The following is a 27935-nucleotide window of genomic DNA, read 5'->3' on the forward strand; positions in this document are numbered from 1 at the left end:
AGCCTCCTGTGAAGCTTACTTTTTTTTTTTTTTTTTTTTTTTTTTTGGCTTTTCAGTTCTATGAACTGGCAAATTTTCTTTAAAAATCTATTTAGGTTAAACTTTCAAGGCGTCTCATCTGATAGCTTCTTTGTATTCATACCAAAAAGGAGAGATCGTTACTAGGAAGTGTCTACAAAAAGGAAACTGATCCCTTCAGCCCTTATCAGTGGCTGCTTCAGAGTCAGGAAGATATATGAGCGTCACATGGCATCTGTCCTGAGGTCACAATTCTGGACTCCACATCACCTGTTAGGAGGGGAGGCTGGCAGGAAGCAACATTGTAACTGAGATGAGTTGACCAGCCACTCTATACTAGGTACTAAGTATCCTTACATATATTAGTTAGTGAATCCCTACAAACCCCTCAGACGGCCAGTTCTAACCATGTTGACCGTGGAAGCTGAAGCTGAGAGAGGACAATTCAGTTGGCCAAAGTTGTGGTTCTCAGTCCCACCCAACTCCAACAGCCCTCCCCATCACTTTGCATCTCAAAAGCAGGCTCCCAAATCAGTGCCATTATCAGCAACACCAGAGACTAACAACAGTGCAGATAAGGAAAAGAAGACCAGAGAGCACATAAACCCTTGGGGGCGTGGGGAGAGGAAGGTGGGAGTGGCACAAAGTAAACATCATGGCGGCCATATTTCCACTCAAAATCTCTTGAGTGCTGGAGCAGGCTCTCTTCTGATCTCCTTTTCCAGCAGGTAGAGCTGAGTGAGGCCAAAATGGTCAGATGACTATTTCTAAACCCAAGGAGCTGCATGCAAGATGTAAGCTGGGACCAGAGCCTGCCTTGGCTCTATCTTATTGGTCCACAGCAGTTATCGTTTGGGAAAAATGATGACTAAGTTCTTGGTCAGTCTGCTACTTAAGGGCTGCGTTTTTTCATCATTAAAGGTGTTGACTTCTCTACCTGTTAAACATGCGGCAATAATAGCACCTCTTTTGTATAGAAATCACACAAATCTGCAGTGGGAACATGCTGAGTGATGATGCTCAGCACTGCGGAGCCACCTCATGCCCTACAGTAATGACTCTCTACCCAACCAGCTCTATCTTGTGTTGCCCCCTGGGAGTCTTTTTCCACTATGTCTGCCTCCAGGGGATTCTCAACTACAGTTTGTCAGTTGTCTGCTTTAGGTAAGTCTTTCAATTACTTTGCCATAAAGTAATAGGGAAGATAAAATGGGAGCCTTAATTTAATTTGTGTAGGTCTTCTTTAGGCTTTCCTTATCTGATAGGAAAAGGGGAAGGGAGAGAGGACATTTCCATGTCTTTCTCCACCCTCCTCCCATTGTTGAAATTTACCACTAGAAAGGGTCCGAGGCAGCCAGTCCACGGTGATGTACTGATAAGGCTTAATGGATTGTTATAGCTTCAGGAGTAGCTGCACACTGACTACTCAAACACCAGACCCAGATGGATGAAAGTTTATTGAATGCTGAATGAAAACTGACTGAGTAGGGCCCTAACTGGGCACAGGAGCCAGACTATGACACTAGTCTGTTTTTAAGGTAGGCTTTTTATAAGAAAAACCATAACCATAACCAGGTAACAACCAGGTAACCAGGTGGGAAGCAATGGGGAGGTCAGCATTACATCATTTTGACTAGCTAAACACAAGAATAATTGATTTTGTTCTGAGCACAACGTATTCAGGTGGCTAGACAAAGCATTTTAAGCTGATTGGCTAAGATATAGGCTTGGGGTATCCCACCTTTCCGGAAGAAGGGAACACAGCAGGATGTTTAGTTCTTAACTCTAATAAACATACATTTATCTTTAACTCATGCAGAACATGTATTTACCATCTATTGTTTTATTCTAAGCAGCAAGTATTGAACTATCCTGGTCTCTGGCACATAGGGCCTGAGACCTTGAACTTAATTTCACCTTATAATCAAAATGGAGATTTGGAGGCAAAAATGGCTTCTGATATGCTAAAGGTGTCAACAGGCGTTCACAAAGGAGCCTCAGCTATGCTTAGAACTAAAGTAAGTCTTAACAGAAGGGCTATTGAGTTTAAGCAGGTTGCAACGTGATGCCATCTGCTCTTTAGAGTATGTGACATTCCACCAGTGTCAAAGCCCATGCTACACTCTCTCGTATTAGGATGTGGTGTCAGCCAAGAGTGGGTGTTTGCATTGGTTCTGCTGGTGTGGGACCAGAAGGAGGAAAGAGAAAACCTGGATCCTTTTTCATGCCCAGGCTCTGCCCACCAGGATGGAGGAAAATTCACCAGGTAGTAGAGACGGAAGAGAGGGTGTTAGATTCTTCTAGGACTTTATGAGACAGCCTGGCTGGGGTAAAAACGGCTTTCATTTGAACCAAGAGGTAGGGTTAGAAGACAAAGCACTTAGAACCAAGCCCTTTATCAAGGGCAACAAAAAAGGGGGGAGGGGGTGTCAAAAAACAGTATAGGACATTGTGACCATTGAACAACCTCGGGATGGAGGCAGAGCCCAGAGCACACCCTCAATTGCTTGCTTAAGTGCTCCACTGCTGTGCCATGGGTGGGGACAGACCCAGAGCACCGAGCTGGCTCTTGCTCCTCTCAGGGAGGTAGGTACACCTACCGAAAAGGTTGGAGGATAGAGCTGGTAGAGGCAACGGCTAACGCCACCAAGAGTTCCTTGAACTTTAGAGCAGAGATAGGACTTCTGTCAAGTCAAAGGCCAAGGCACAGTGAGTTCCTCCTCGTGGTGTTTTGTGGTAAAGGGAGGCAGAAAGGATCCTCAGAAACTGCATGTCCAGGTAGAAAGGTCCCTTAGACTAGGATTCCCAGATTAGAAACAGGGTTGTAGGGGGGGTGGGGCGTGGCAGGGGAAGCAGGGAAATAGCATGCGCCTTCTTGGCGTCTCAGGAATCACTGCAAAGTTTGACAGAGCAAGCACCCCATCTGTTTTCACACAGGCCAGCCTCTGCCTTGCCCAATGGGTACAGAAGCGATAGTGTGAATGTGCAACGTGTAACAAACGCACATGGCTAATGTACTTTAGGACTTTTAGGATGTTAGGGATAAGGAACAGGGAAGACAGTTTGCACAAAGCTCTTTGCACTATTTTCTTTAAATTTTAAACTGTTGTAATCTTTTCCTAAAGTGTGCTATTATTTGGAATAAGATCACGTGGTCCTATTATAGCAATGAAACATTTCATACAAGCTCATAAGTCCAGGCTGAGAAATATTTACTAGGAAAGGTGTTTGTTTGTTTGTTTGTTTGTGTTCACATGCGTCATTTTCCAGAATTGTAACGTAATTCTCTTTCATGAAAAGAGTAGACAGTGCGCTTAAATAAGCATAAACTTATTCCATGTTCCCATCACCAGGTCACCTGCCAGGCAGGACCATAGCCACCTGGTGGCTTCAACGTGGACTCCACATGGGAACCTTCCCATAGAAAGTGACCGTTATTTTATATTCCTTCTAAGCTTTGTAACAAGGTTGGGCAGATTAACCTCTCCGAAACTCTATTTTCTCTTTTCTTAAAAAGGGAAAAGAAAAGCAGCAACCAAACTTTGAAAGGGGGTGTGCCTACAGAGGAAACGAGTATAAAATCAGTGCCTGGCACATAAAAGGGCTCGGCAAATGATATTTGATAATAAACACAGCTACCCTTCGCAATCAGGTCCTCAGGAAACATGGCTAGCAGGGCTTTCCTCAGCATGTTTCCTAATTTAACTACGTGAAGCATCTAGAAGGCACTGGGCCAGAAGCAGCCTCTGGTTTGTATCTAAGCGGAGTCTTGGTCGTTAAGCAAAGTCTTTGTCATCTCTTCATCATCACTGGCCTAGCAGAGAAAGGCCAAGCCACGGGGTACATTTCTGCCCTTCAATTCTCTCAGTTCTTGAAACAAAAATGTAATAATAATAATAATAATAATAATAATAATAATAATAATAATAATAATAATAATAATAATAATAATAATAATAATACCACCCAGGACACTTAGTGTCAGACCCTGGGAGGGGGTGGGAGGACTCCTTTCTCGGCTTGTTCCTCAGCACCTGTCACGGAGACGGGATGCAGGCCCCGCGGTCGCTTCCTCCTGCCCCCGCCGCCCGGCGGACCCTGGGCTCCAGGCAACGCGCCCGCCTGCGGCCCACGCCGACTAGAAAGCACCCATTGAGCGCCTGCAGCTGCTGGTGCTGCTTGCCCAAAAACTAAATAAAGCCCCGACTGCAGTTCCAACGAAGAAGACACTACTGTGTTCTTCCCAGCCCAGTCACGGCTATAAAGCATTAAATGCAAACTGCTGATTGTTAACGCAGCATTTGTTTACACCCCGAATCTTGAATCACAATGGGGTGGCTCTTGGGCTGCCAGGGCCGGCCAGGGCCGGCTTTATCTTGAATGCTGCAGCCTGTTCCCTGACTGGCCACACAGAAGAAAAGTTGAGTAAATAGCATAGCGTTTGGCTCCCCCCCCCCCACCCCAAATAGTTGTTTGCTCATGGAGACCTCGGTGGGATTTTGTTCTCGGTGGGATTAAAGAGAATATATTGCAGAAAAAAGTTCAGGGATTTGTAAGGTCTCCCAAAGGAGAAAACCCACGCTGCATGAAATAAAGTAGAAGAGAATCAATGAAAGGATGCTGGGATCCTCTTAAAGAAGCACAGGGAAGGAAGAGAGATGGATGACGGGAAGTGTGGTTCACTGGACACCTGCAACATTTATCCATCCCTAGCACCAATCATGGCCACATGCCTTTAAAATCCATCAGCCACACTCCAGTCTGAATTTAAACGATTTTCACATGAAAATCTTAGAAGGAAAAGGGCCCTTCACACCCTGCCTTTCCAGATAACAACCCACAACGCAGCTTTCTTTTTAGTGTTAAAGGTTTTTTAGGTTCATCATCATGCTAGCGTTTTATTGCTATTATTTTTCTGGTCAAAAAACACGTTAGAGAAGTAAATGAGAAAATGCAGGCAAAAACATAATAAAGTTCACACCGTTGAAGTAGGGTGTGTCTATTTTCGTGCAATTGTTTTCAATCTTTATATATACACAGAAAGAGGGAAAAGTTAACATTTCTAATTTAAATGTCTTCCGGTTTCTGGTGACCAATCCCTATGCCATTAGTATTCATAATGGGTAGAGTTCTGCTTCACAATAAAACAAACAAACAAACAAACAAACAAACAAAAATCCTTCAGAATAGAGTTTTTGGTTACCAGGCTTTACTTAAAACCTAGAATGAGCTACTCAAAGCTAGCGACTTCCGGAGATTCATTCACACTTGAAATACACCACCGTCTTCAGAATAGTTGCAGAATCATAGTTGGTTTCAGCATAGCCTGAATGCAGCAGCAAAATGACACCTTCTCGCCTGCAGATGTAACCCAAAGGGAAAAGAGAAGGAACGGGAAGGGAGAACAGGGCACAGAGCAGATGTGAGACAAAGCTGGGAACACACGAGAAGGGGCGATGGATTCGGTTCACACAGGCGCATGCTGACGGTTGGCTTCGTGGCAGCATCAGCTGACACAGTCTTTATTCCGTAGTGGAGAGTCTACGAATCAAGACGCAGAAGGACCCAGTGAAAAGTCACAAAGGGGCAGGTCTTGGAAGGGACATTAAACAAAGCAGCACCAAGAGGACCTCGGACAGTGCGAGCACCTGTTCCATGTAGAGCAGGCCACTGGCTGGGAAGGAAGGGGAACAAAGGATCTGCAGTCTTGGGTGACCCCCCGGGGGAAGAGGCTCACTGTCGGACGGGAAAGATGGGATATACACAAGTCCTATGAGCACGGCAGTGGAGTTGCATGAATGGAGGGGATTGAGGGGCTAATGAATGGGAGGACCAGCAGACAGGGACGCACAATTCACAGGAAGGAGACGGGAAGGTCCTCCCACCACGGAGAATGGGGGAGCAAAAGGAGGAGACCGGGACCTTGCCAACAGGGAGAGTTTTCACAGCTGTGTCAGAAACGCAACTGTACTTTAAAAAGTCTCCTTTCTTCATAGCCAAGCCGGGGTCCAGCACAAACACCGTGAGATGCTGACAATGCCTTCCTTTTCAGTCACAGAGAAATGTCCCAAAGATTTTGCGAAGGGTGAACTTAGATATTTCTCAGCCTGTTCTAAATCAGAGAGGACCCCTCCCCATGGTTTAAACACACACACACACACACACACACACACACACACACACACACACATCATGAATTTATTTAAATAGCATTTTTCTTTTTCTCTTGTGGATTTCACATCCCATCTGTATTTCATGCAATCATGAAATAAGCGTTTTCCCACTCTTCCCATGAATTGGATTCAAACCCACAAAGATCTTTGCGTAAGGTTTGTGCTTACCCACCCCCAGGTACACACACATGCTTAGACATTTGCTAACTCACAGAGTGAATATTCCGTTCGGAAGGCAAAAATGCAGACAGGTGATGCAGGCAGATGTGGCCAGGGTGGATGCAAATTGTCACATCAATCTTTTGAAAAGCAAATTTAATTTTAGTTACATTTGAAAGTTTACCTATTTTCCAAGGTGGTTTAGTATTTAATTCTCAGACTCCCCGTCTTAAAACCAGTTTGCTTCCTTTTTAAACCTACCCCAGTGGCTCTTAAGGTCAGACAGAAACATAATTCCAGCTTTTCAAATAAGGAAGCCAAAATGAAGAGACAAGGTAGCTATGTTCCCAACGTAGGACCTTAAATTGTCACCTATTAAAACAGATATTGTCTGCTGTACCTGGAACCTACATCAGCAGACAAAGGGAGTCTGTCCAGTCACGAAGCCGTCATCCTTTCTTTGTTTTGCTTTTGTTTTTTCAAGACGTGGTTTCTCTATGTTAGCCCTGACTGTCCTGAAACTCATTCTGTAGACCAGGCTGGCCTTTGAACTCAGAGATCTGCCTGCTTCTGCCCCCTGCCCCACCTTGAGTGCTGGGATTAAAGGTATAAGCCACCAACTGTTCAGCTAAAGCTGTTGTTTTAAGAAGGGTCATGGCCCACCTCCATTTGAATCTTGAGAACATTGAAAGCATCTGTGTTGGGTTGGGGATTTAGCTCGGTGGTAGAGTGCTTGCCTAGAAAGCACAAGGCCTTAAGTTTGGTCCTCAGCTCTGGAAGAAAAACAAAACAAAACAAACAAACAAAAAACACACAAAAAAGAAAGAAAACATCTGTGTTAAGACTTTTCTAAAAGATAGAATGTATCTATGAACTTACAATGGAAGGGTCACATGCCACACAGTGGAGCATCGGGAGGGAAGGAGGAACATGTTCTTATCTTTAAATAGTTTTCCTCTGATCACTAGGTAGGCAGAATGTGTCTCACTGTGTTTGGGGTAAATAAAACTCAGGGTGACTTTCCCCCCTCCTCCAAACAGTAATGTCCCAAAGCACATCAATATTGTGAGATAGAAAAATAACTGTAACTTGACCCCTCAAGTTAATCATTATGATTAAGTTGAATTATTTTTTCCCCAATACTCATATCTCATGTGTATATTTCTAGTTAGAATAAACTTAAACTGTGTTTCAAAGTTACAATTTTAAAAGTGCAGGAAGTTTTAGAACATAGAATAATGCTATGTTTGGGAAATGTAGGTCAATTTTCTATCTATCTATCTGTCTATTTATCTACCTATATCTAACCTACCTCTATTTATCATTTCTGGAGTGGGCTATATTCATCCAAATCTCATGATAATGTGTTGCAATAGTGCTTTTAATTCTGGGTTCTTTTTAGAATAATATTGGTGAAGACATTGTTGTAGTCACTATTAGTATAAAATAACCCCCGAACCCAGCAGCCTAGACCTGGCTTCTTCTGTTCCCAGATGTAGGGTTCAGAATTCAAGGAGGCCTCCATAGGCAGGCCTCTCCCAGGACTTTTCATACAGGTGTAGTCAGGGGTATCTGGGGCTCCTGCCCCAGATGAGGCAAGCGTCGGATGCTCAAAGTTGCTGCTGATGGCCTGTTGCTCGTTGACTGTTACGCCAGCGTAGTGCTGAAGGTCAGCCAGGCTTCCTGGGTGGATGACAGTACCTAGAATACGAAGGAGGAACAAGGCAGGATCTTGTCTGAGCAGCCTCAGTGGCTACCCTCAGTGCCACCAACATTGTCACCCTCCCGGTGGGAGGAGTAACAGATTCTTTGAAGGTGAGTTTTGAAGCTATGTTGAGTTTTCCTTTTGTCATTGCCTTTAAAAAGAACAATTTGGTCCTGGTGCTGTTTCTTTCTTTCTTCTTCTTCTTTTTTTTTTTTTTTTTTACGGAGGGTGGGGTGCTGGTGAAACAGGGTTTCTCAGTGTAGCCTTGGCTGTCCTGGACTCTGTAGTTCAGGCTGGCCTCGACCCCAAAGAGATCCACCTGTGTCTCCCAAGTGCTGAGATCACAGGTGTGCGCCACCACTCCGGGAGGTGCTTAGTCTCTTAGACTAGACTGTTGGGGGATAGGCTTACGCACTGTGTATTGTATTCAGATGCTGAGTTCTGTTCCTCGAGATATGCTTGGAGTCGGGTGGGTATTTTCATTTCTATAAAGAGTCTCCTGTATCAATGTTGTGTAAACAATGCTCCCTAATTATCTCTGATTGGTTAATAGAAAACTGAACCACCAATGACTGGGCAGAGGGGACAGGAGGCGGGACTTCCGACCAATCAGGGGTCTCAAATTGTGAGCTAAGAAGAGCAGAGAGGGAGAAGGTTGCCATGAGGAGTTCTCTGTGAGGACAGAGAGAGCGGAAGGCCAAGGCAAGACTGAGATTGCAAGTAAAAGGGCACATGGCTGGGAGGTAGGCCAATTAGCATAGTTGGGTTAGAATATCTGCCCAGTTATAGAGCTTAAAGCTTGTTGAATAAATCCAACTTGGGAGCTAGCGTGGGTACTAGAAAAGGGCCCTACTAATACCGTATCTTAACACTAGACTATGGATCGTCTTCAAGATTACAAATGTTCATGAGTGTGTTTTATGCTTCGAGAACTTAGCATGGTGTTGCTGCATAGCAAGTGCTACAAAACTGAACCAAAGGCCTAAGGTCAAAAATCCCAGACCACAAAGCAATCAGCCAGGCTTATCGTACTGAAAATACCACCCCCCGAGAGATAACCAAAATACCTTAGATTATTTGAATCTAGCAATCTTCCAGTCGGGCTCGCCTCCTTCTCCCTCCTGTGGCACAGTTGGGGTTAAGCAGCACAGCCAACAGCCAAAGGCAGGGTCATCGGTGCTCGAAGTCCTGTCCTTGCTTCTTGTCCATCCCAAAGCACTGTGCTATCAGTTACAATGACTTTATCAAACCTCAGGGGCACTCCAGAAATTTAGATCACTCCTCTACAAGAGGATGAGGAAAGACTTCTCCCAGTATGCTAAGTGCAGCAGGGACCTTTTTCTCCTTAACCTTTCTGTCCCCAGGAAGATAAAGAAAGGAGGCCTTGGGACTCTGATACAATACAGGTCTTTTTCTTTCTTTCTTTCTTTCTTTCTTTCTTTCTTTCTTTCTTTCTTTTTCTTTTTTCTTTTGGTTTTTCAAGACAGGGTTTCTCTGTGTTGTAGCCTTGGCTGTCCTGGACTTGCTTTGTAGACCAGTCTGGTCTCAAACTCACAGAGATCCACCTGCCTCTGCTGGTATTACAGGTATGCTCCACCAAGCACCCCCTCCCCAAAACTGACATCCGGGCCTTTTCTTCATGTTCCCAGACTATGCAGTCTATGTGTCTGGGACCCAGGTGAGCATGATAGTGCTCCTGTGATCCATGAGGAAGTAGAGATGTCACAGAGCCTTGTAACGGTGTATTTCAGGCAGGGCCTGTGACTTGGAACTGAGCCATAGGGCATCATCCTGACCTTCTGGTGTAGGGAAAGCGGAGAGGCCAGTTCCCACCTCTGCATCCCAGGCATGCAGGTTTGCAAACAAGAGCGGAGCTGTTGAGGAGCCAGCCCTTGCAGTGGTGAGCAAGTGGGAAGAAGTGTTGCTTTCCGGTTTAAGGTTTGTCTAACTTCCCTGAGCAGGAGGCTCTGGCTTCCGCGTGTACTAGGTCTATAATTGAGTGATTCATGTTCATGGTGGTCAGGATTTATCTAATACTCGAAGCCCTCATTAGAAATTAAAAATTCGTTAACATTTGGCCTCCTGAACTCACTAATGTGGCACAACCCCCTCTAAGTTTCTTATACTAGTAGGGCTCTCCAGAGAAACAGAACAAAGTGTGTGTGTGTGTGTGTGTGCGCGCGCGCGCGCGCACGCGCATAGATGATACAAAGAGATGAGTTGCAAGGTTTTGGCTGATATCATTATGGAAAGCTGACAAAACCTCCCAAAAGGAAGGACGGAACAGCACACTAGTGCCTCAGAAAAGCATGGCCACCACTGTGGGTCCAAAGGACTCGACGTTACCAGAGGCAGATGCAGTAGCTCTAGTAAAGTTCCAGTAGGACCCAAGGATCCAGGGTGACCGGTACTGCAGTTAGAGCCTGAAGACATGAAAGTAGGCAAAGCAGTGCTTCAGCTACAGGCTGTGGGCGGGAAGGAAGCAGCTTTCCTGTCCCATCAGCCTCTTTGTTCTAGGCTGCTGGAAACTGGTTGAATCTCTCTCCCATTAGAGAGAATGGTGTGTTTCCAAGCCTACTGATTGAGTACTAATTGCATCCACCAACACCCTCATACTCAAAATAATGTTTGACTAAGCATCTGGGAAATCTCTCGCACAGATAGTTCGATACAGCTAACCACCACACTTATTTACAATAGAGGGCTAATCAAATAGAAATCTCAGATGACTCTCCATGATTGTAATGGAATATCTCTCTGCTTACTCTGATCCAATAAACATATATATAAAATATATGTATATGTATGTATGTGTATATATTATATATATGTGTGTGTATATGTGTGTGTGTGTGTGTGTGTGTGTGTGTATGTGTGTATATATATAATGTTCTTCCTGTTTGCTGTATGCCCACAACATTTCACTTTTAGGCCATGTAACTAACTGGGACAGCCCATGTATGTTTGATCTTTATTGTCATCTTGAATGCATTTAGAATCATTAGGAGATACATCTGTGGTAGGTCTGTGAGGACGTTTCCAAGATGTTTAACTGAGGAGGGAAGATCCACTATAATTGTAGGCTATATCATCCCAGGAGCTGGGGTTCCAGACAACAAAAAGGGGGAAACAAAGGTCGCCTTCTGTACTTTAGCAGCAGCACCCACACTCACTCTTCTAACTCCGATGCTGGGGCTGGCATTGCCCTCAGCGAACACTTTGTCAAGCTCATTTCCTGGTGTGGCAAGGAATTTGGCTAAAGCAACAGGACATAGTAAGAAGGTCAGGACCACTCACCCCCAGAGAGAAGAGCAGGGGGAAAGAGACAGAGGCCCTCATCTGCTGTGACATTCCTCCCTGTCCCAGCTCCGCCCTCAGTGCACTGAGATTCTCCCCCTCACAGTTTTCAGAACCCTAGAGGAAGGGGGGAGGGGCTTAGGGAGCCCTACTTTATTGAATACCGATATAAGTTTCATTGCATCTCGCTAAAAGTGAAAGCAGATCAAACCACCTTCCCTCCGCTTCATGACTGGGGATGGATGCCCTGCCATCATTAACTTCCTGATCACGATAGACTCCCATGCCCTTTAGCTGTGAGCCAAAATAAACCCGCCCTTCTGCAGCTTGCTTTTGGCACATATTTCGGTCACAGCACTAAAAAGAAACTAATACACATCCTTTATCACTGTCCCTGTTCACTGATAACGGGGGTCTGGGGAGCCAGTGTTCTATGTATCATGGTCAATCTGTGACCATTAAAGGAAGAAGACTTACATAAGCTCTTATCAGTACAACAGACGATGCCAGCCTTGCAGGGGTTGGGAGGGAGGGGTTGAACTAGAGATTAAAACAAGGCTCCACAGACAGTCTCAGACTGAGGCGTTTTGTTGCCTGTGGTTGCAAAACACATCATGTGTCCAGTTGTGATCTTTCTAAACTTCAGGAATTGAGAAACAGTCTTCACCTTGATCTGAGTTATAAGCCAGGGACCCTTTCTCATGTGACGGTAGGAGGCTTGGCTTGCTCTGTGGAGGTCATGTGTAGTGTTAAGAGCATGCAGTTGCCAAAGCACCAATTGGTACCCACTTGAACAAGAGTAAAAATAAGGAGAGTGATAGGCTACAATACAAAATGAAGTTAGATTACAATGGCGGAAGAAGGAGGTTGGTGCTTGTTTTGAAAGAATTTTTTTGTATTTATGATTCATGACTCTATATAATCTAGTGCACATGTTATGAAATGGATACTGCTGTTGTAATCTATATCATCTAATGCGTACGCTGTGAGGTGGGGACTGTTATAATCTATATAATCTAATGTGCATGTGGTGAGGTGGCACTGTTACTACAATCTATATAATCTAATGCACATGCTATGAGATGGGCACTGTTATGTATATGATCTAACATGTACATGCTGAGGTGGGTATTGTGTTTGTAATCTGTATACTCCAATGCACACACTATGAGGCGGGCATTGTTATCATCGGTAAGCTTCCGTTTGGAAGTAGAAGTATAAGGAATACCGCTGACTTGTCCTGAGGTCACCCAGCAGAGTTCCCTACAGAGATGTGAAACTGCGAAGTCTGGCTCCAAGTCTAACCCCCTAATTAGCTACACCACCTTTAGCTGGGTGAGTTTTCCCTCCGTCACCAAAACAAATCCACCGCATGCTCTGCTGCACCCTCAAGGGTGCTGCCTTGTGCTGCTAAGTCCAACAGGATTGCTAGGCGAGTGTTCCCTTTCTGCTGCATGTCACATCCCTTTAGTCACAGGTAAAGTCAAAGCTCAGATCTGATCAGTAGCGGTCTCTTCCTGCCCTCCCATCATTCCATGGTGCAGCCCACCAATAGCCCACCCTCCTTGTATCTTTACCCTGATATTTGACTGGAACCCTCCTTTCCTGTGGATATTGTTATTATATTGGTTAAAACAAAAACAAAAACAAAACAAAACAAAATTTTTAAAAAATTCCTCCATTTGGGCTACCAAATACCTGGCTTTCTCGTGGCCATGTTTGCTAACTTGGTGACAAGAATCTTGTTGTAGAATTTGAATTCCATAACCAGTGGGAAAATCCTTCCCTAGTCTCGTCACTCAACACCTATAATGAAGTCCCCTGCCCTTCCAGCAGGGAGGTACAGAGGTGAGGAATGCAGACAGAACCTCTGCCCTCACAGACCATTGTCTGATGAGGAAGACTAACAGTACTGAAAGAATAATTCATAAGTGTAGAAGTAGATGGGAGACAGGTGCCACCAAGAATGGGTACACTTGGGATGAGCCCACAGAGGAAGCAGGAAGGTAGGGCTTCTCTCAGGAGGCACAAGCAACAGCTCCCACTGTAGGAAGCATCTCCTGGAAGGCTAGGCGTGGTGGAAGATGGAGGATGAGCGTGGTGGGTGAGGGAGGCAGCAGAGACACCCATGATTGGGACTTGGGCCTAGTTTCCTAGAGCTGTCTATAGTAAAGCATCAGGTGAGGCTCACTGGCCTCGTGGATAGCACCCCAGAAAGTTGTCAAAAGAATACAGGACATATTTTGGAAGATAGATGGCACCACCAGATTTATACTGAAAACAAAAACAAAACAAAACAAAAAAACCACTTAGGCTGGAACTGCAGAGATGATGGGAATGCTGAAGATTCAGGGGTATCAGAAAAGATGCCAAGTTGATGATTAGTAAGCCATGAGAGTTTGAGCTTGGGCAGCAGTGTTGGTGCGGTGTAGCAAATAACACATTTCAGAAGCTTCTAGTTCAAACTCTGGAGAATGATACTGTAGTAGTTGTTTTCCTGTTGGGGTGATAAAAATATCTTAGCCAGCTGGGTAGTGACGGTGGCTACTTATACCTCTAGTCCCAGTTCTTGGAAGGCAGAGGCAGGTAGATGGGTCTCTGTGTTTGAGGCCAGTTGGTCTACAGAGTGAATTTGAAGATGGCCAGGGGCACACAGAGAAACCCTGTCTCGGGGTGGGGGTGGGGAAACAATGACCAAAAGCAACTTAAGGAAGAGTTCATTTGGGCTTATAGATCCAGAGGACTAGAGATCATTACTGCAGAGGAGGCATGGTATGGCGCCTGAAGCTGTGAGCTGATCGAATTCTGTCTGAACACAGGAAACAGAGAGAATGAGCAAGAAAAAAGGCGGAGCTTTAAACCCTTAAACCCCGTCCCCAATGCTTGCATCCTCCAGCAAGACTCCAACTTCTAAAGGTGCCATAATCTCCTTTGAGAATAGCACTACCAACTGGAGAGCGAGTGTTCAAATACACGAGCCTATGGGCGACACTTCCCGTTCAAACCATCACAGACGCAATGATGGATAGCTGAAATAACGGATTCTTCGAGAGAAATGAGAGTGAACGATACACGACACTGCTGAGGCTCGTTGTGCCATTTACTGAGGTAGGAACCATGATCAGAACCAGAGAAAGCTAATTTGAATGGACTCCATTTTGTTTTGTTTTGCTTTGTTTTATTTTTGCGACAAGATCTCATATAGCCAGGTACTGCACTTTCAGTCCAGTGTACTTTTTTTACTTTTCTCTTTATATCATCAACACATTATTTACCAAAATTTTGGCGCTCATTCACTGGAGCAAACCACCACAATAATATCAACAGAACCAACAACTCTGTCTGAGTTCGAGAAGCCTTGGCCTTCCATTGGCCCTCAGCTGGAAGTTGTAGGACCTTGTTGACAAAGACCTTTTCCACACACTACCCAGATTTCCCTAGCATAGTTTTTTTTAAAATCTCCATCTTGTCTTTAAAACTATAACATCTTGTGCCAAATATTAGAAATTGCACCCTAATAAGCTAAAACAAAAAAAGACCATCCAACCTTAAAGATATAGATATATTTTGTACAATACATCATGAATATTAATCTACAGATTGGGCTGAGCAAAAGCCGGCAGCACCCTGAACTGAAGGTGTTGTACTTCTCGCTCTCCTCAGCTGTCCCTCTCTGTGCCTGTACCAATCTTTCCTTTTCCTCACAGACCAGCTTCCACCACACGTCTTGTCAATATAAAGGAAAACGTAGTGAGTCACAGCTGCCAAGGGTTCAATGTAGACTTTAGTCATTTTGCCTTTTGCAGTACAGAAGCCACATGTGACCTCCTGTGGACCAATCAGCTGTGCCAGGAACTGGGACCCAGGAAGAGGTTATGATCGCCCCACTTGGAGTCATATACCTTGATAAGTTGCCGCCCAAATCAACACTCCCATGATAGCTCAAGGTGCTGGTACTAAGACTGGGGGCATAAGACGTGAAGAGGAAGAAGAAGAAGAAGAAGAAGAAGAAGAAGAAGAAGAAGAAGAAGAAGAAGAAGAAGAAGAAGAAGAAGAAGAAGAACTAGAACTGAAGAAATGGTGAAGGGGGAGGGCAATGCATTCTGCTCTAGTTGGTTTCTTCGGTGTTTTCTAAGGATCCAGGAGTAAATTCGTGCTTCTCAGGGCAGATGACGGAGCCCTGTGAGAGACAGGGCTTTGTGGAAAGTCTGTAAGTCACCTGGAGCTGGTGAGGCCAGGCCCTCATAAGGGATTAGGGGACCAAGCTCCTCTTATCTCCTTTGCTTTCCACCCAAGGGGTAAATGGCTTTGCTGCGTTACGTGCTCCAGCCGTGATGGATTACCACAGCCCCATGATAGGGCAACCTACCGTGAGCTAAAACTGCCCAAATACATGCAACTGGTTGACTATCTGACAGAAGGTTCGCCAATACAATTCCCAATGAGTAAATTAATATGCATGTGCCATATGATTTAAATGAAAATACCTCCAGGAATGCCTGTAATTTTACAAAAATATTTCCGTTTTAAAAATTATTATCATGGCATCTAACATTCCCAAAATTTCATATGCATGCCTGCCATAGAATGATATTTATATGACTTGGACTGTGAGGTTAAAACTGATTCTTTCAGCAAAGCAACATATGCGTTCTGAAACTGTGCTGAGTTACAGTTTCATTTGCATTTCTGTTTTTTGTTTTTGTTTTTCAAGACAGGGTTTCTGTTTGTAGCCTTGCCTGTCCTGGGACTCACTTTATAGACCAGGCTAGCCTCGAACTCAGCAATCAGCCTGCCTTTGCCTCCTGAGTGCTGAGATTAAAGGTGTGCACCATCACACTCGGCATCATTTGCATACCTATAGACAGAAAATTTTGTAACAGACCCCAGATCTTTTGATTCTCATTTGATGAGCACGAAGACTTCTCGAAGTCCCAAGAGAAACAGCAGACACCCGCATTCCAGGGCATTTGGGAAAATACAGACCTATGACATAACAAGTCTAAGTCTGCTGCTGTGGGTCCTGTGCTCCCTGACACTAGGAGGCAAAATGAGGGCTTTGTGTACTGCGTGTGATGAAAATAGTCACAAATAAAAATCTCTTGTGGCTTGTTTTATGGACAGCATTGGGTGGGGGGGGGGGGGAAGAGAGACCGGGAAATAGCCAGCATTTCCTCTGTATTCCAGGATGTGACTCTAAGGACAAGGAGACAGACTCCCTACTCCAAGGATTCTTGGCCTTATGTGTAATCCCCAGCCAGTCGAAGGGAATACACAGATGGCCAAAACCATGTGTAAAATAGCCAAGTGCTGAGTGCTCAATAGGCCGCCTACATGAGCATAGGCAGACAGTAGGAGCTGAGCGTCCACACAGGCATAGGTAGTGCTGCCAAGGGCTGGCCTGGACAAAGCTGCAGCTTGTCTCAGTGCTCTGTACTCTGTTACCAGCAGAGGCTGACGTCTCTTCCTTTAGCCTTCCTGTATTTACTTTTAACTGCACCCTTCTCCAGCTGGATGCTACCTAACATTCCACCCGGTCTTACTTTCTGAATTGAAAGAGGATGTGTTTCCCCTCAAAAGTGTCATTGACATTAACCTGTGAAACATAACAGAACTCTGTGTGTGTGTGTGTGTGTGTGTGTGTGTGTGTGTGTGTGTGTGTGTATGCGGGGGGGGGGGAGGGCGGGAGGCAGAGGGGCTCCCCTATATGGTAATTTAGGGGTGTTTTTTTCTCCTTTCCTCACATTAATCTGAATGGTGAAGAATTAGATATATGATAAACAGTCCTCGGTTATTAAACTGTTGCTGTATATAATAGCAAGCCGCCAGGATGGGTCAGCAGATAAATGCAGTTGCCTTGAAGGCTGAGAATCTGAGTTTGAACCCTGCAGAGAAAGTATCTTTTGCCAGTTGTCATCTGACCTCCTCATCCGTACTGTGGCACATACACCTCTTCCCCACCCCCACCAAACAAGTAAACAAATGAAAAAAAATAAAAAATAAATGGGAGAAAAATGGAAAAGAACTGCCAGCAGATGTATTCATACCTTTGAAAGTTGACAGAGGGACAGTCTCTATTACTCCCCAGATAAATCACTGCAAAGTCAATGCACTCTCTGAGAAGAGCCAAACAGCGTCGTCAGTCTTGTGTTGTGAGCCATATGGTGTCCATTGAACGAGTTGTGCTCTCAATTCTTTGACGGCAACATGAGAGCAGCCATCAAAGAAGGCCAGGTCTGGAAGTGTAGCTAAGCAGTAGAGTACTTCTTAGCTTGAGGGTTTGAGCCTGATGCCCAGAACTGCAAACAATAAAGAGGAAGTGTGGACCTGAGTCACTCTCTGTGGTGTCGTATGCCGCAAATTGGTTTGAACACAAAGGCTTCACTCTGTCTTTTCTGTAAACCGAGAAGATGGCACTGCAGCTCCCTCATAGGACACTTGTGGAGGTGAAATGAACCAATGTATGCAAAGCATTTCTCTGTTCAGGAACTTTCTAGTTGAGAGCGTAGATACAATCAGACATTCTTCTTACAATAAAGTGCACGCCCTAAACTTAACGCTTAATGATCATGTCACAATACTCCCCTGGCTCTATGACACAGGGTCTTAGAGCCTTTGGCAAAGTACCCTCATAGAAAGCCAGATCCTTTTGAATTCTTCCAAGAAAGAGTGAGGGAGAAGAAAACAAAAACGCAGTGAAGTTCCCCCTGCCACAGGACTGACCACAGGTTAGGAGGAACACTCACCTTGTACTTTTACTCTTAGTAACACCAGCTTTCCAGGATGATGCAGAGCTTGGAAATGAACGAGGAGATTGTGGGCACGCAGTTTTAATGGGGTCTGATCTGGGTTGTATGCTAGAGCTCGGAACAAAGACATACGCAAACACCTAAGGCCACATGCATGTTTAGGGACAATGGCTGCGCACTCACTTTGCGTTTCAAATTCAGTAGCTGAAGAAAAAAGGGAAGGAACCTGCAGCATCTTTGCACAGAATTCAGTGGTGGAGGAGCTGGTAGCATTTCAGGTCTGGGTAAGTTTTACTTTGGATCACATCATTGGCTCTGTGGTTCCTGGTGTTTCTCTTGTGGCACAACACCTGAATTTTGTACACAATTATTAACCGTTCACAAGAGCATCGTTGACATTCCTTGTAATCATTTACTTGGGTCATAACGCTCTTCTTCAGTAAGTTGATGGTGGTTGCTGTAATCACCCAGTCTTGCTAGGCCCTAGCTGATCCATCGTGGCACCATAAGGCCAGAGGCCAAACAGGTGTGTGTTGGGGGGGGGGCAGGGGGATGCTAAATGTCTTCTTGGTTCGACCACCAACCAGCTCTATGACTCCATGACTCTATGACTTGGCCCTGAGGATGTAACCTCCCTGAGTCTGTTATGTCATCTCCAAAGTGAAAAATCATCATACATTTTCTTGCCTATGATCTAGGGCCAGAGCATCAAATAAAACAATGGTTGTAAAAAGCCTCTCCAGGAATTAAACATTAAAATCTGATATGAAAGCCATCATAAATAGAGATCCCTGAAGGGGGGGAAAAAGCCGTAAAGTTCCCTTCCAAACACTGTTAAAGAAACTAACATCTCAGAAAACATTCTAAAGGACTGTTAGTCACATCTTCAGAACACACTTCATTTATGACCTCAGGAAGTAAATCCTCCTTAGCATCATGAGGTATTCCCCCCCAGAGAGGACTTTCGAGTGACAAAAGACTCTAATGCTATTGGAGAAATGATGCTGTCAAAACAGCCTCACCTGATGAGAAGTGTTTTCCTAACATGTGCATCATGGCGGGACTGAGAAACGGCTATGTGATTGGGGATACTTGGGAAGAGGCTGATGGTCATGTGTTTCCTGCAAGAATGCTCCCGACTAAGTTGGGTCAGCAGTCGCCACAGCTCTGGGTCCCATCCAAAGAAGGGGAACAAAGGCTGGGGTTTCTTTTAGAAAATTCTCTGAGCAGTGACATTGTCCAACACAGTTTCTTCGATAAAGGGCTCATTATCTATCCGTGTGACTTTGCTCTTGGTTTGTACGCTGGCGGTGCCAACGAGAGCATATTTAAGCAAATCCTTTTACCCCGACAGCTGTAGCAGCACCCTGGCGATGTGTGCCAACGCTCCAGGCTTGGGTGTGGAATGCAATCAACCATGGGCTAAATTTCCAATTAGCTGAATCACTAAGGAACGTAATTTATTAGCTTGCTTTTCACTGTGTTCACCTTCCCTGTCACTTTTCTAATGCAAGCTCATTTTCAGATTAAAAAGAGGTGAGAATGCCTTGGAGTTGCTTCTGGAATCCGGCTGGCGTGCTCCTTGACATCTCAGGGTGTTGCGTGGGTCAAAATAAGGCCACTCTAGAACACTGAGGGGAAAATGACCGTAAAGAAAAGAAATCAATACAGTAATTAATACACAAAGCAATTGTTCTGAGAGGCAGCCTGTGAATAGTAGTGGGGGAAAGAATCTGGTATCATCAAGTCTGAGATACATAATTAAGTTTTAGTCTCTAAGACATGGAACTGGAATCCAGTGGCGAGTCAAGAAACACAAAAGCTAGGAAAATTGTAATTTCCGTGAAAAGGTTTTAATTAAAGTGAGGTAACTGTGTGCCATCCACAGGATAGGAAGTGGGGGAAGAATAGGAACACGTTCCTCTTTTTCAGACAATCCACAGACTATGGCTCTGGGCACACTCCAGCAGGCACTTAGGAGATTTCAACAGGGGTTTTTATAGTCAGGAGAAAATATCCAACTAGTGTCTTTCCCACCATTACCCATTAACAACAGCCTTTCAGCCCAGCCATGGCACAGCATACCTGTAATACTATCCATCCCTTGAGGCAGGAGGGCAGCTAGTCTCAGGCCAGCCTGGGCTACATAGTAAGACCCTTCTCAAACGAGCAGCTGCAGAAACAGCAGCCTTTGAGTGAATCATTCTGTTTCTCAATTTCCTTAGAATAAAGAGGGATTAAGGTGAAGTAGGAGGTTTTCAGGATGCTATGCAGGCTGTGCACTTAAGGAGAGCATCATATCAGAGAGAACATCAGCGATGGCATGCACTTCGCAGACTTGACTATTTATTACAGCAACTTTATGGAAGACATTAGAAAACTCCCACTGCCTTAAACAAAATCAATTAATCACCGCAACTTCTGGCTGAATTTACAATGTTTTAGAGAGAGATATCCCTTCCTTTTATATATATATATATATATATATATATATATATATATATATATATATATATATATATAATCTCGTTATATATATATATCGTTAACGTGGTATATTTGACATAACAAGCTGGCATAATAAAAATATTTAAAGTGTAAAATATAGTGAAGTTTGACAGACACTTGAGGCCAAGAATCTATCAGCATAATAAAAGCAACGAGCATAGTTAACATGAGCCAAAATTTCTTACGATCTCTCTACATCTACACTGTCTCAGCAGATCAGCAAGCAGCCATCAGTCCCAGGTACCTTGTATTCTCTAACATTTTAAATCCATTTAATGAAGCCCTATGTAGACCATTTATTTTGGGCCATTTTTTTTTCTCCTCAGCATCATAATTTGAAATCGAGTCATGTTGTGTGTATCCACAACGGTTTATTCTGTTCCTCTTCTTGTCCTGGTCTCTGTCGTCATCCTCCTCTTCCTTCTTCTTCTTCTTCTTCTTCTTCTTCTTCTTCTTCTTCTTCTTCTTCTTCTTCTTCTTCTTCACACCTCTCCTCCTCCTCTTCCTTCTTTTTCCCCTGTCAAGTAATATTTCACTATGAGAGAATACCAAAGTCTGTTTACTCATTCACCCGTTTGCTGCTTCTAGTACTGCAGATAAAACTTGTATAAACATCTGCAAATCCTCTTATGGGCCTATGCGTTCCGTTTCTCTTGACCAGATCTTTAGGAGAGGAGCAGCTTGATCTTATTGGAGATGCTCATCCAACTTCTGTCCGCTATGTAACAGTTTTCTTCCATTCCATACTATCTCTGCCAGTGTAATGGAGTCACATTGGGCCCATGTGCTCTCCAGGACGCCATGCAGTCAACTTTTGTAATCCTAGTCATTCTGCTAGGCACGTGGATGTTCTCGTCGGTATATATTCATATTCCTTTTTTTTTTTTTTTAAATCCAACAGCCAATTGTTGAGAACTCAGGAAATGTAAACTAATACTTCTTAAATAGATTTGACCCTCAGTTTTTAAATGTTATTTTGTTAAAAAGGATACAATGTAAAAGTAACCATTTTGTTTACTGTAAGGATGCGGTGCACTAACACACGTTATGCTTACAGCGTTATGCAGACACACCCACTGTTTGCTTCAAATGGAAACATATGCACCTACTAAGCCCTCCTGCTCTCCTTCTCTGAAACTCTCCTCTCTGTGCCCTTTCCTGTTCTAGATATGTCATATCAATGGAATGATCCTTTTGTGTCTTTTTTCTCTCACTAGGCATGGTGTTTTAAAAAGTTCATCTGTGTTCAGCAAGTTCACCAAAAATATTCCTGTTTGTGTACATATATACATATATATGTACACATATGCATACATGCATATATACATATATAGTACATACTTATGTACATGCATATGTACACATATACACATACATATATGTGTGTGTGTGTTCTCTGCATTACATGGTGGTATTTGCCCACTTGTGTGGTGATGAACATTTGAAAGTTTGAACTATTACTGAATACAGTTCCTGGGAACAGGATGTATAAGCATCTGATGGACATTTGTGGTGTTATTTTACACTTCCCCATGGATTTTTATGTGTGAGCTGCTTTCCATCCATATCTTTTCTTTGTTGAAATTTTGTTAAAAAACCTTTTGACTACTTTTCACAACTACAATTTGTCTTATTCAGTTGTAAAAGTTTCTGATCAGGGTTGTGTTTTTATTTTCATAGTAATATCATTTGGGGAGAACATTTTTGGATCTTAATCCAGTCGAACGTATTTTCCTTTCCTTTCATGCACCTCAGGGTTTTTTGTTTGTTTGCTTGTTTGTTTGTTTGTTTGTTTTTCCAGGTCTTCCTAAAACTTTGAGAAGTTTTTATTGCTTTAGTTGTTAAATGTAAGGATGATCCATTTCAAGTTAAGTTTTATGTGCCGAGAGGTAAGGTCAGGGCTCTCTTTTCCTTGTGCACAACTTCCCACATGTCCCATGCCCAGTGATGGATCACACCATGTGTAGATTGGTGGTGTGTTGCCCCATTGGTCTGTCTTCAAATCTGGCTCTGGTTTATTAGCCTCTCAGATGTGTTGCCTGAACATCACTTACACTGTAATATTTTAATAGTCACGGATAGAGGAATGTAGCAACAAGTCTTTTTTTTTTAAGTAATTTATTCAGATTACCTCTCAATTGTTATCCCCTCACTTGTATCCTCCCGTTTCCCCCTCTCTTCCTGTTTGACCCTATCCCCCTCCCCTAGAGCTGTGACAGAAGGAGACTTCCTCCTCCACTATAGCTCATAGCCTATCAGGTCTCATCCTGGTAGCCTGCTTACCCTTCCTCTGAGTGCCACCAGGCCTCCCCACCAAGGGGATGTGGTCAAATAGGGGGCACCGGAGTTCATGTTAGAGTTAGTCCCTGCTCTCCACACAATTGTGGAGAATGTGCTGTCTGTTGGCTAGATCTGAATAGGAGTTCTAGGTTTACTGCATGCATTGTCCTTGGTTGGTATAGTAGTTTGAGCAGACTCCCCTGGGTCCAGATCTGCCAGCCTTAATGGTCTTCTTGTAGATTTCTAGGACCCTCTGGATCCTTCTATTTCCCCATTCTCCCATATCTCTCTCACCTGAAATCACAATAGGAAGTCCCAATATCCACAGTTTATCCAGGTTGACAGTTGGGCAGGAACTTTGGAGCCTCTTTATTTTTTCCAAGACGAGGTTTCTCTGTGTAGCCTTGGCTGTCCTGGACTCGCTTTGTAGACCAAGCTGGCCTCCGAACTCACAGCGATCCACCTACCTCTGCCTCCCGAGTGCTGGGATTAAAGGCATGCACCACCACCGCCCGGCTCCTGGACTTTGTAGACCCGGCTGGCCTCGAACTCAGATCAATTGGCTTGCCTCTGCTTCAAGAGTGCTGGGATTAAAGGCGCATGCCACCACACCCAGCCCCTCTGGTTCCTCTTTAAATGGTAATGCCTCACACCAGCTTTCCCAAAGTCGCCTGGATGATATTTGTTGAAGTCGATCCTGGGGTGATGCGTGCCTCCAGCATCCCCGCCGCCTTGCAGGTGCTTGTGGTGCTTTCCAATGCGGACTTGGCCCTGGTCCACCCTGATCCCAGACCTTCTGAGTCTTCCATAGTCTGGGCAGCATGGCGACAGCAGAAAGGAAAGAGCTTGCATTTTGAATTCTTGCTTTGATATTAAGCATCTTGGTCAATATATTTTTTGCAGTTTTCTGTATAAATATGTATTTAACTTAGATACTCATAATAGCTGATGATATTGAGGTCAGTAACACGCAGCTTGGATTCACCCCAAGAGGTTCTCAGCTAGTGGGCAGAAAAAGGAGGAAGGGAAGAAAAGCATTTGGTCCCAAGTCCACAAGGCTATAGTTCTCACCTGTCACCAACTCTGAGTCAACAAGTGCCTACCATGTGATGTCCATAGTATTGAAAAGCAGACAACGGCGAATACATGCCTCTTCAGATCAGCATTAGAACCACCTGAATGCCCTTGCCCTACCTTACTTATTTTAAATTTACTTTTTAAGTGGTGACCATCACACTCGTGGCCAAACCCACATTAAAAAACAAAAAACAAAAAACAACTATTTTAATTGCTACCATGTAATAATCCAGAAACTTCCCATAAATAGAGATTTCCAGCTTCTTTCTGAAAACTGGAAGACAGAGAAAACCTGGGTTCACAAGCCTAAGTGGCAACCATCAGTTAACCACCATCATCAGCTGTTCGTCATAAGAATAGACGTGTTGACTCCTGTCTGCATTGCTGAAGATGCCTTTCCTACCTGGAGTCTCCGAGGTAGTGGTTCTTTTTTTTTTTTTTTTTTTAATTTATTTATTCTTGTTACATCTCAATGGTTATCCCATCCCTTGTATCCTCCCATTCTTCCCTCCCTCCCATTTTCCCCTTATTCCCCTTCCCTATGACTGTTCCTGAGGGGGATTACCTCCCCCTGTATATGCTCATAGGGTATCAAGTCTCTTCTTGGTAACCTGCTGTCCTTCCTCTGCGTGCCACCAGGTAGTGGTTCTTAAAAGCTGGCTTCTTCACCTTGCTGCTTTGTGAAGAAACTTAGAAATAACTGACGCTTATGTCTTACCCCCCCCCCCAGCCATTTTATATAGAACCCATCTCTGTGGTACAGACCAGATCCTGGGATTTTGATAAACTCCCCAGGCGACCTTGTTGTGTGATCAAAATTGAGGGCCACTTAGATGCAGCATTTAACCTGGCAGTCATGTTCAGCTGCATCTGAGAACCAGTGGTCTAGGGTAGGATCTCGTCTTCTGCATTTCTAACGTGCTCTCAGTTCTGCCGGTGCAGCTGTTAAGACTCCGGGAGACTGATGTTCATTTGGTCTGTGTTTGGAACCCTAAAATACAAACTTAGTTTTCAAGCCCAGCGGAGGCGTATTCTGACATCACAGTTACTACAGTCAGTTCAGATGGCCAATGATGGCAGCCTACTGGCTTTTTGTCGTTATTATCCTCTCAATTTGTTTTGGCCACTCAAACTCTTTTCTCTATAACGAAGGTCCTTGATTGACGCTGGCTTCCAAGCCATCTTTGCTGCCATGCACTGTTAAGTGATACTCCTGTATCTCTGTTGGAAATTTCACATCTTCTGTCATTTTATATAGTAACCAATGCTGACAGTTTGACAGGTGCTGGGTGAATTGTTTGTGCTGGTTAGGTATTTTTGTTTTGTTTTGTCTTTTTTGTCAGTTTGACACAAGGTAGAGTCTTCTGGAAGAGGAAATCTCAAATAGAGGGAAAAAATATTTTGAATATATTGGCCAGTAGGCAAGTCTGTGGGACATTTTCTTGATTAATGATTGATGTGGAAGGGGACAGTTCACTATGGGTGATGTCACTTCCTGGGGAGGTGGTCCTGCATTGTACAGAAAAGGAAGATAAGGGATCGATGTGGAGCGAGCCACAAGAAATTCCTACATGACCTCTGTTTCAGTTCCTGCCTTGACTTTCCTTCATGATGGACTGTAGGCTGTAAACGGAAATAACCGCTTTCCTCCTACAGTTCTTTTGGGGGTGGGCTTATCCCATCCATAGGAAGCAAACCAGAGCCCTGTGTCTATATGACATATGAGCGTTTTATTGAGGGTGGGTGTCAGTATGTCCCAGAAGCCCCAGGACAATCTCAAACTCCAGCATGCACCAAGTGGCTTGGAGAGTTTCCTAAAACAACTTTTTTTTTAAAAACTCCAATCTGACATTTTTGGCTTAGTGAAGACACAGAATTTATATTTCCAGGAAATTCTAAGGAGATGCTCATGACCGACTATCTAGAGGCTTTGTAGAAATGAAAGAGAGGCTAGTGGCCCAAGGGGCCCCGTTCACCTTATCATATCAGCTTCTTGTTTGTAACAGTTACATTTTGTGTTTTCAGATAAGATTTTACTCAAGAAAGGTTACTTAAAAACATGCATTTAAGGCTATGTCTCAAAGGCTGAGAACTTGTCATGCAAGGGTAAAGACCTGGGTTCAGACCCTAGCATTAAAGTAAATGCTGGGTGGGCATAGGGGTTCAGCTGTACATCCCACTCCAGGAGGCAGAGACAGGCAATCTTTGGTGTAAACTGGCTAGCTGGCCTATCTGATGCGGTGCTCCAGGTTCAAGTGAGAAAGCCTGCCTCAATACATACATTGTCAAGCACACACATGCACCCACACATGCATATACATGTGAACATGTATAGACACACACATACACACACACACACACACACACACACACACACACACACACACTCCAAGTATGAATACTGATATTGTGTTGTCATTGCTTTTAATTCATAGCATCTATGGGAAATGAAAATAAAATACTAATAGAGATATGCAGGAAGTATCAATTTAATACAAATGAAACAGGTTATTTGGTGCTTATGTACGGACAAAAAATTATTTTCCTTCCCACGTGACTTTCTTTAGACATAAACTGTGTCTTGTGTTCAGCTATAATGGAAAAAAGTCAGAGACAGTATGCGTGCACAATAAAGTGCTGAAGGTTCATCTAAAAGAGGAAGTGCAGTTAGGGATTATAAACTGGCTTAAGGTTGAATAGAATTCTATGGTGGAGTCTCTTTCCAAGACTATAGTGTGTACAAGTGGAAGAGATAGCTAGAAAAGTTTGTATCTTTCAGTTTCTTCAGATGCGAGGAAGATGTTTGTGAATGTTTTGTTACTTTAGTCATCTTAGTTTGGGCTAGAACCAAGGACTTCTACCACAGGAAACACATCAGTACCATCTACCTGGAGGCCCTGGTTTCTTACTGCTGTGATAAAATATTCTGACCAAAGCAACTTAAGGGAGAAGGGATTTAAACTCACAGTCCAAAGTGGTCTACCATCGTAGGTAAGTCAGGGCCACAGGAACTTGAATTAACGAGTCACCGTGTGTTCTCAATAAGAAAAGAGCAATCAATAGCCTATGTGTGCGTGCGTAGTACCCAGTTTGTTTTTTCCATTCGTACAGTACAGAATTTTCTGCTCAGGGAATGATCCCACTCATAATTAAGATAGATCTCCCTACACAAATTAACATAGCCAATATTTAGAGAGAAAGTCTATAAAGACTAGGCTGGTGTGAATTTGAGGCGCTATGGCCTCAGCTTCAAAGTGCTGGCATTACAGGTTTTTGGCATCAGATCCCACATGATAGGTGAATTTGTTGTTGTTGTTGTTGTCATTAGTTTTTTGAGACAGGGTTTCTCTTTGTAGCCTTGGCTGTCTTGGACTCAATTTGTAGACCAGGCTGGCCTCGAACTCCCAGCGATCCACCTGCCCTCTACCTTCGGAGTGCTGGGATTAAAGGCGTGGGCCACCAGGCCCGGCCTAGGTGAATTCTCAAATGTGATGTAGGTAGCAGCCTGCTTTTTGTCTTCAACAGATACGAGGAGTAACTGAAACATTAGTACCTTAATAGCTTACCAAGGAGAGCTCTGTTCTGTTTAATTGGGAGCCACCTTTAAATGTGAGTGCATTTGCTTAGCATCAGCTGTGAATTTCATTTCCTCACTCTGCTTCCAGCACTCACAGTAATACACTACCAAATTCAGAAACGACAAAAGACTAAGTAGTTGGTTAAGAAAAAGTACTATTCTTGCCAGAACACTGGAGAAAAGCTGCCAAAGGAAACTTTAGGTCAGGAAGGCTGCAGGTCTGTGACCTGCAAAATAAGCCACATTCTCAGAGCAGAATTTTAAAAGTTCAATACTTCTTGAACGTTTTTATGAGGACAAAATACGGGCTGGCATTTTTTTTCTTTTTTTCTTTTAATCACGGGAAGGCATGAACCAACATCTTGAGCAACTTCAGTGGTGGTTTTTTACTT

At 43.9% G+C, this 27935-nt stretch overlaps 1 protein-coding gene across 1 annotated transcript; it reads right to left on the reverse strand.

Annotated features, from left to right (window-relative positions):
* Positions 1–3999: 3999 nt before the first annotated feature.
* Positions 4000–18612, reverse strand: LOC311608079 (uncharacterized protein; the record flags this gene model as incomplete). The annotated part of the gene is made up of 7 exons (XM_084800350.1): positions 18099–18612; positions 7824–8051; positions 7014–7123; positions 6404–6490; positions 5492–5559; positions 5287–5376; positions 4000–4276 (listed from the first exon to the last, which is right to left on the reverse strand). Exons 1-7 carry the CDS (start codon positions 18334–18336, stop codon positions 4000–4002), a joined length of 1098 nt encoding a protein of 365 aa, XP_084656476.1. The 5' UTR covers positions 18337–18612.
* Between the last annotated feature and the right edge of the window lie 9323 nt (positions 18613–27935).

This window comes from Acomys minous (assembly GCF_964271855.1).
Source record: "Acomys minous genome assembly, chromosome: 11".
In the NCBI taxonomy this organism is placed as follows: Eukaryota; Metazoa; Chordata; class Mammalia; order Rodentia; family Muridae; genus Acomys; species Acomys minous.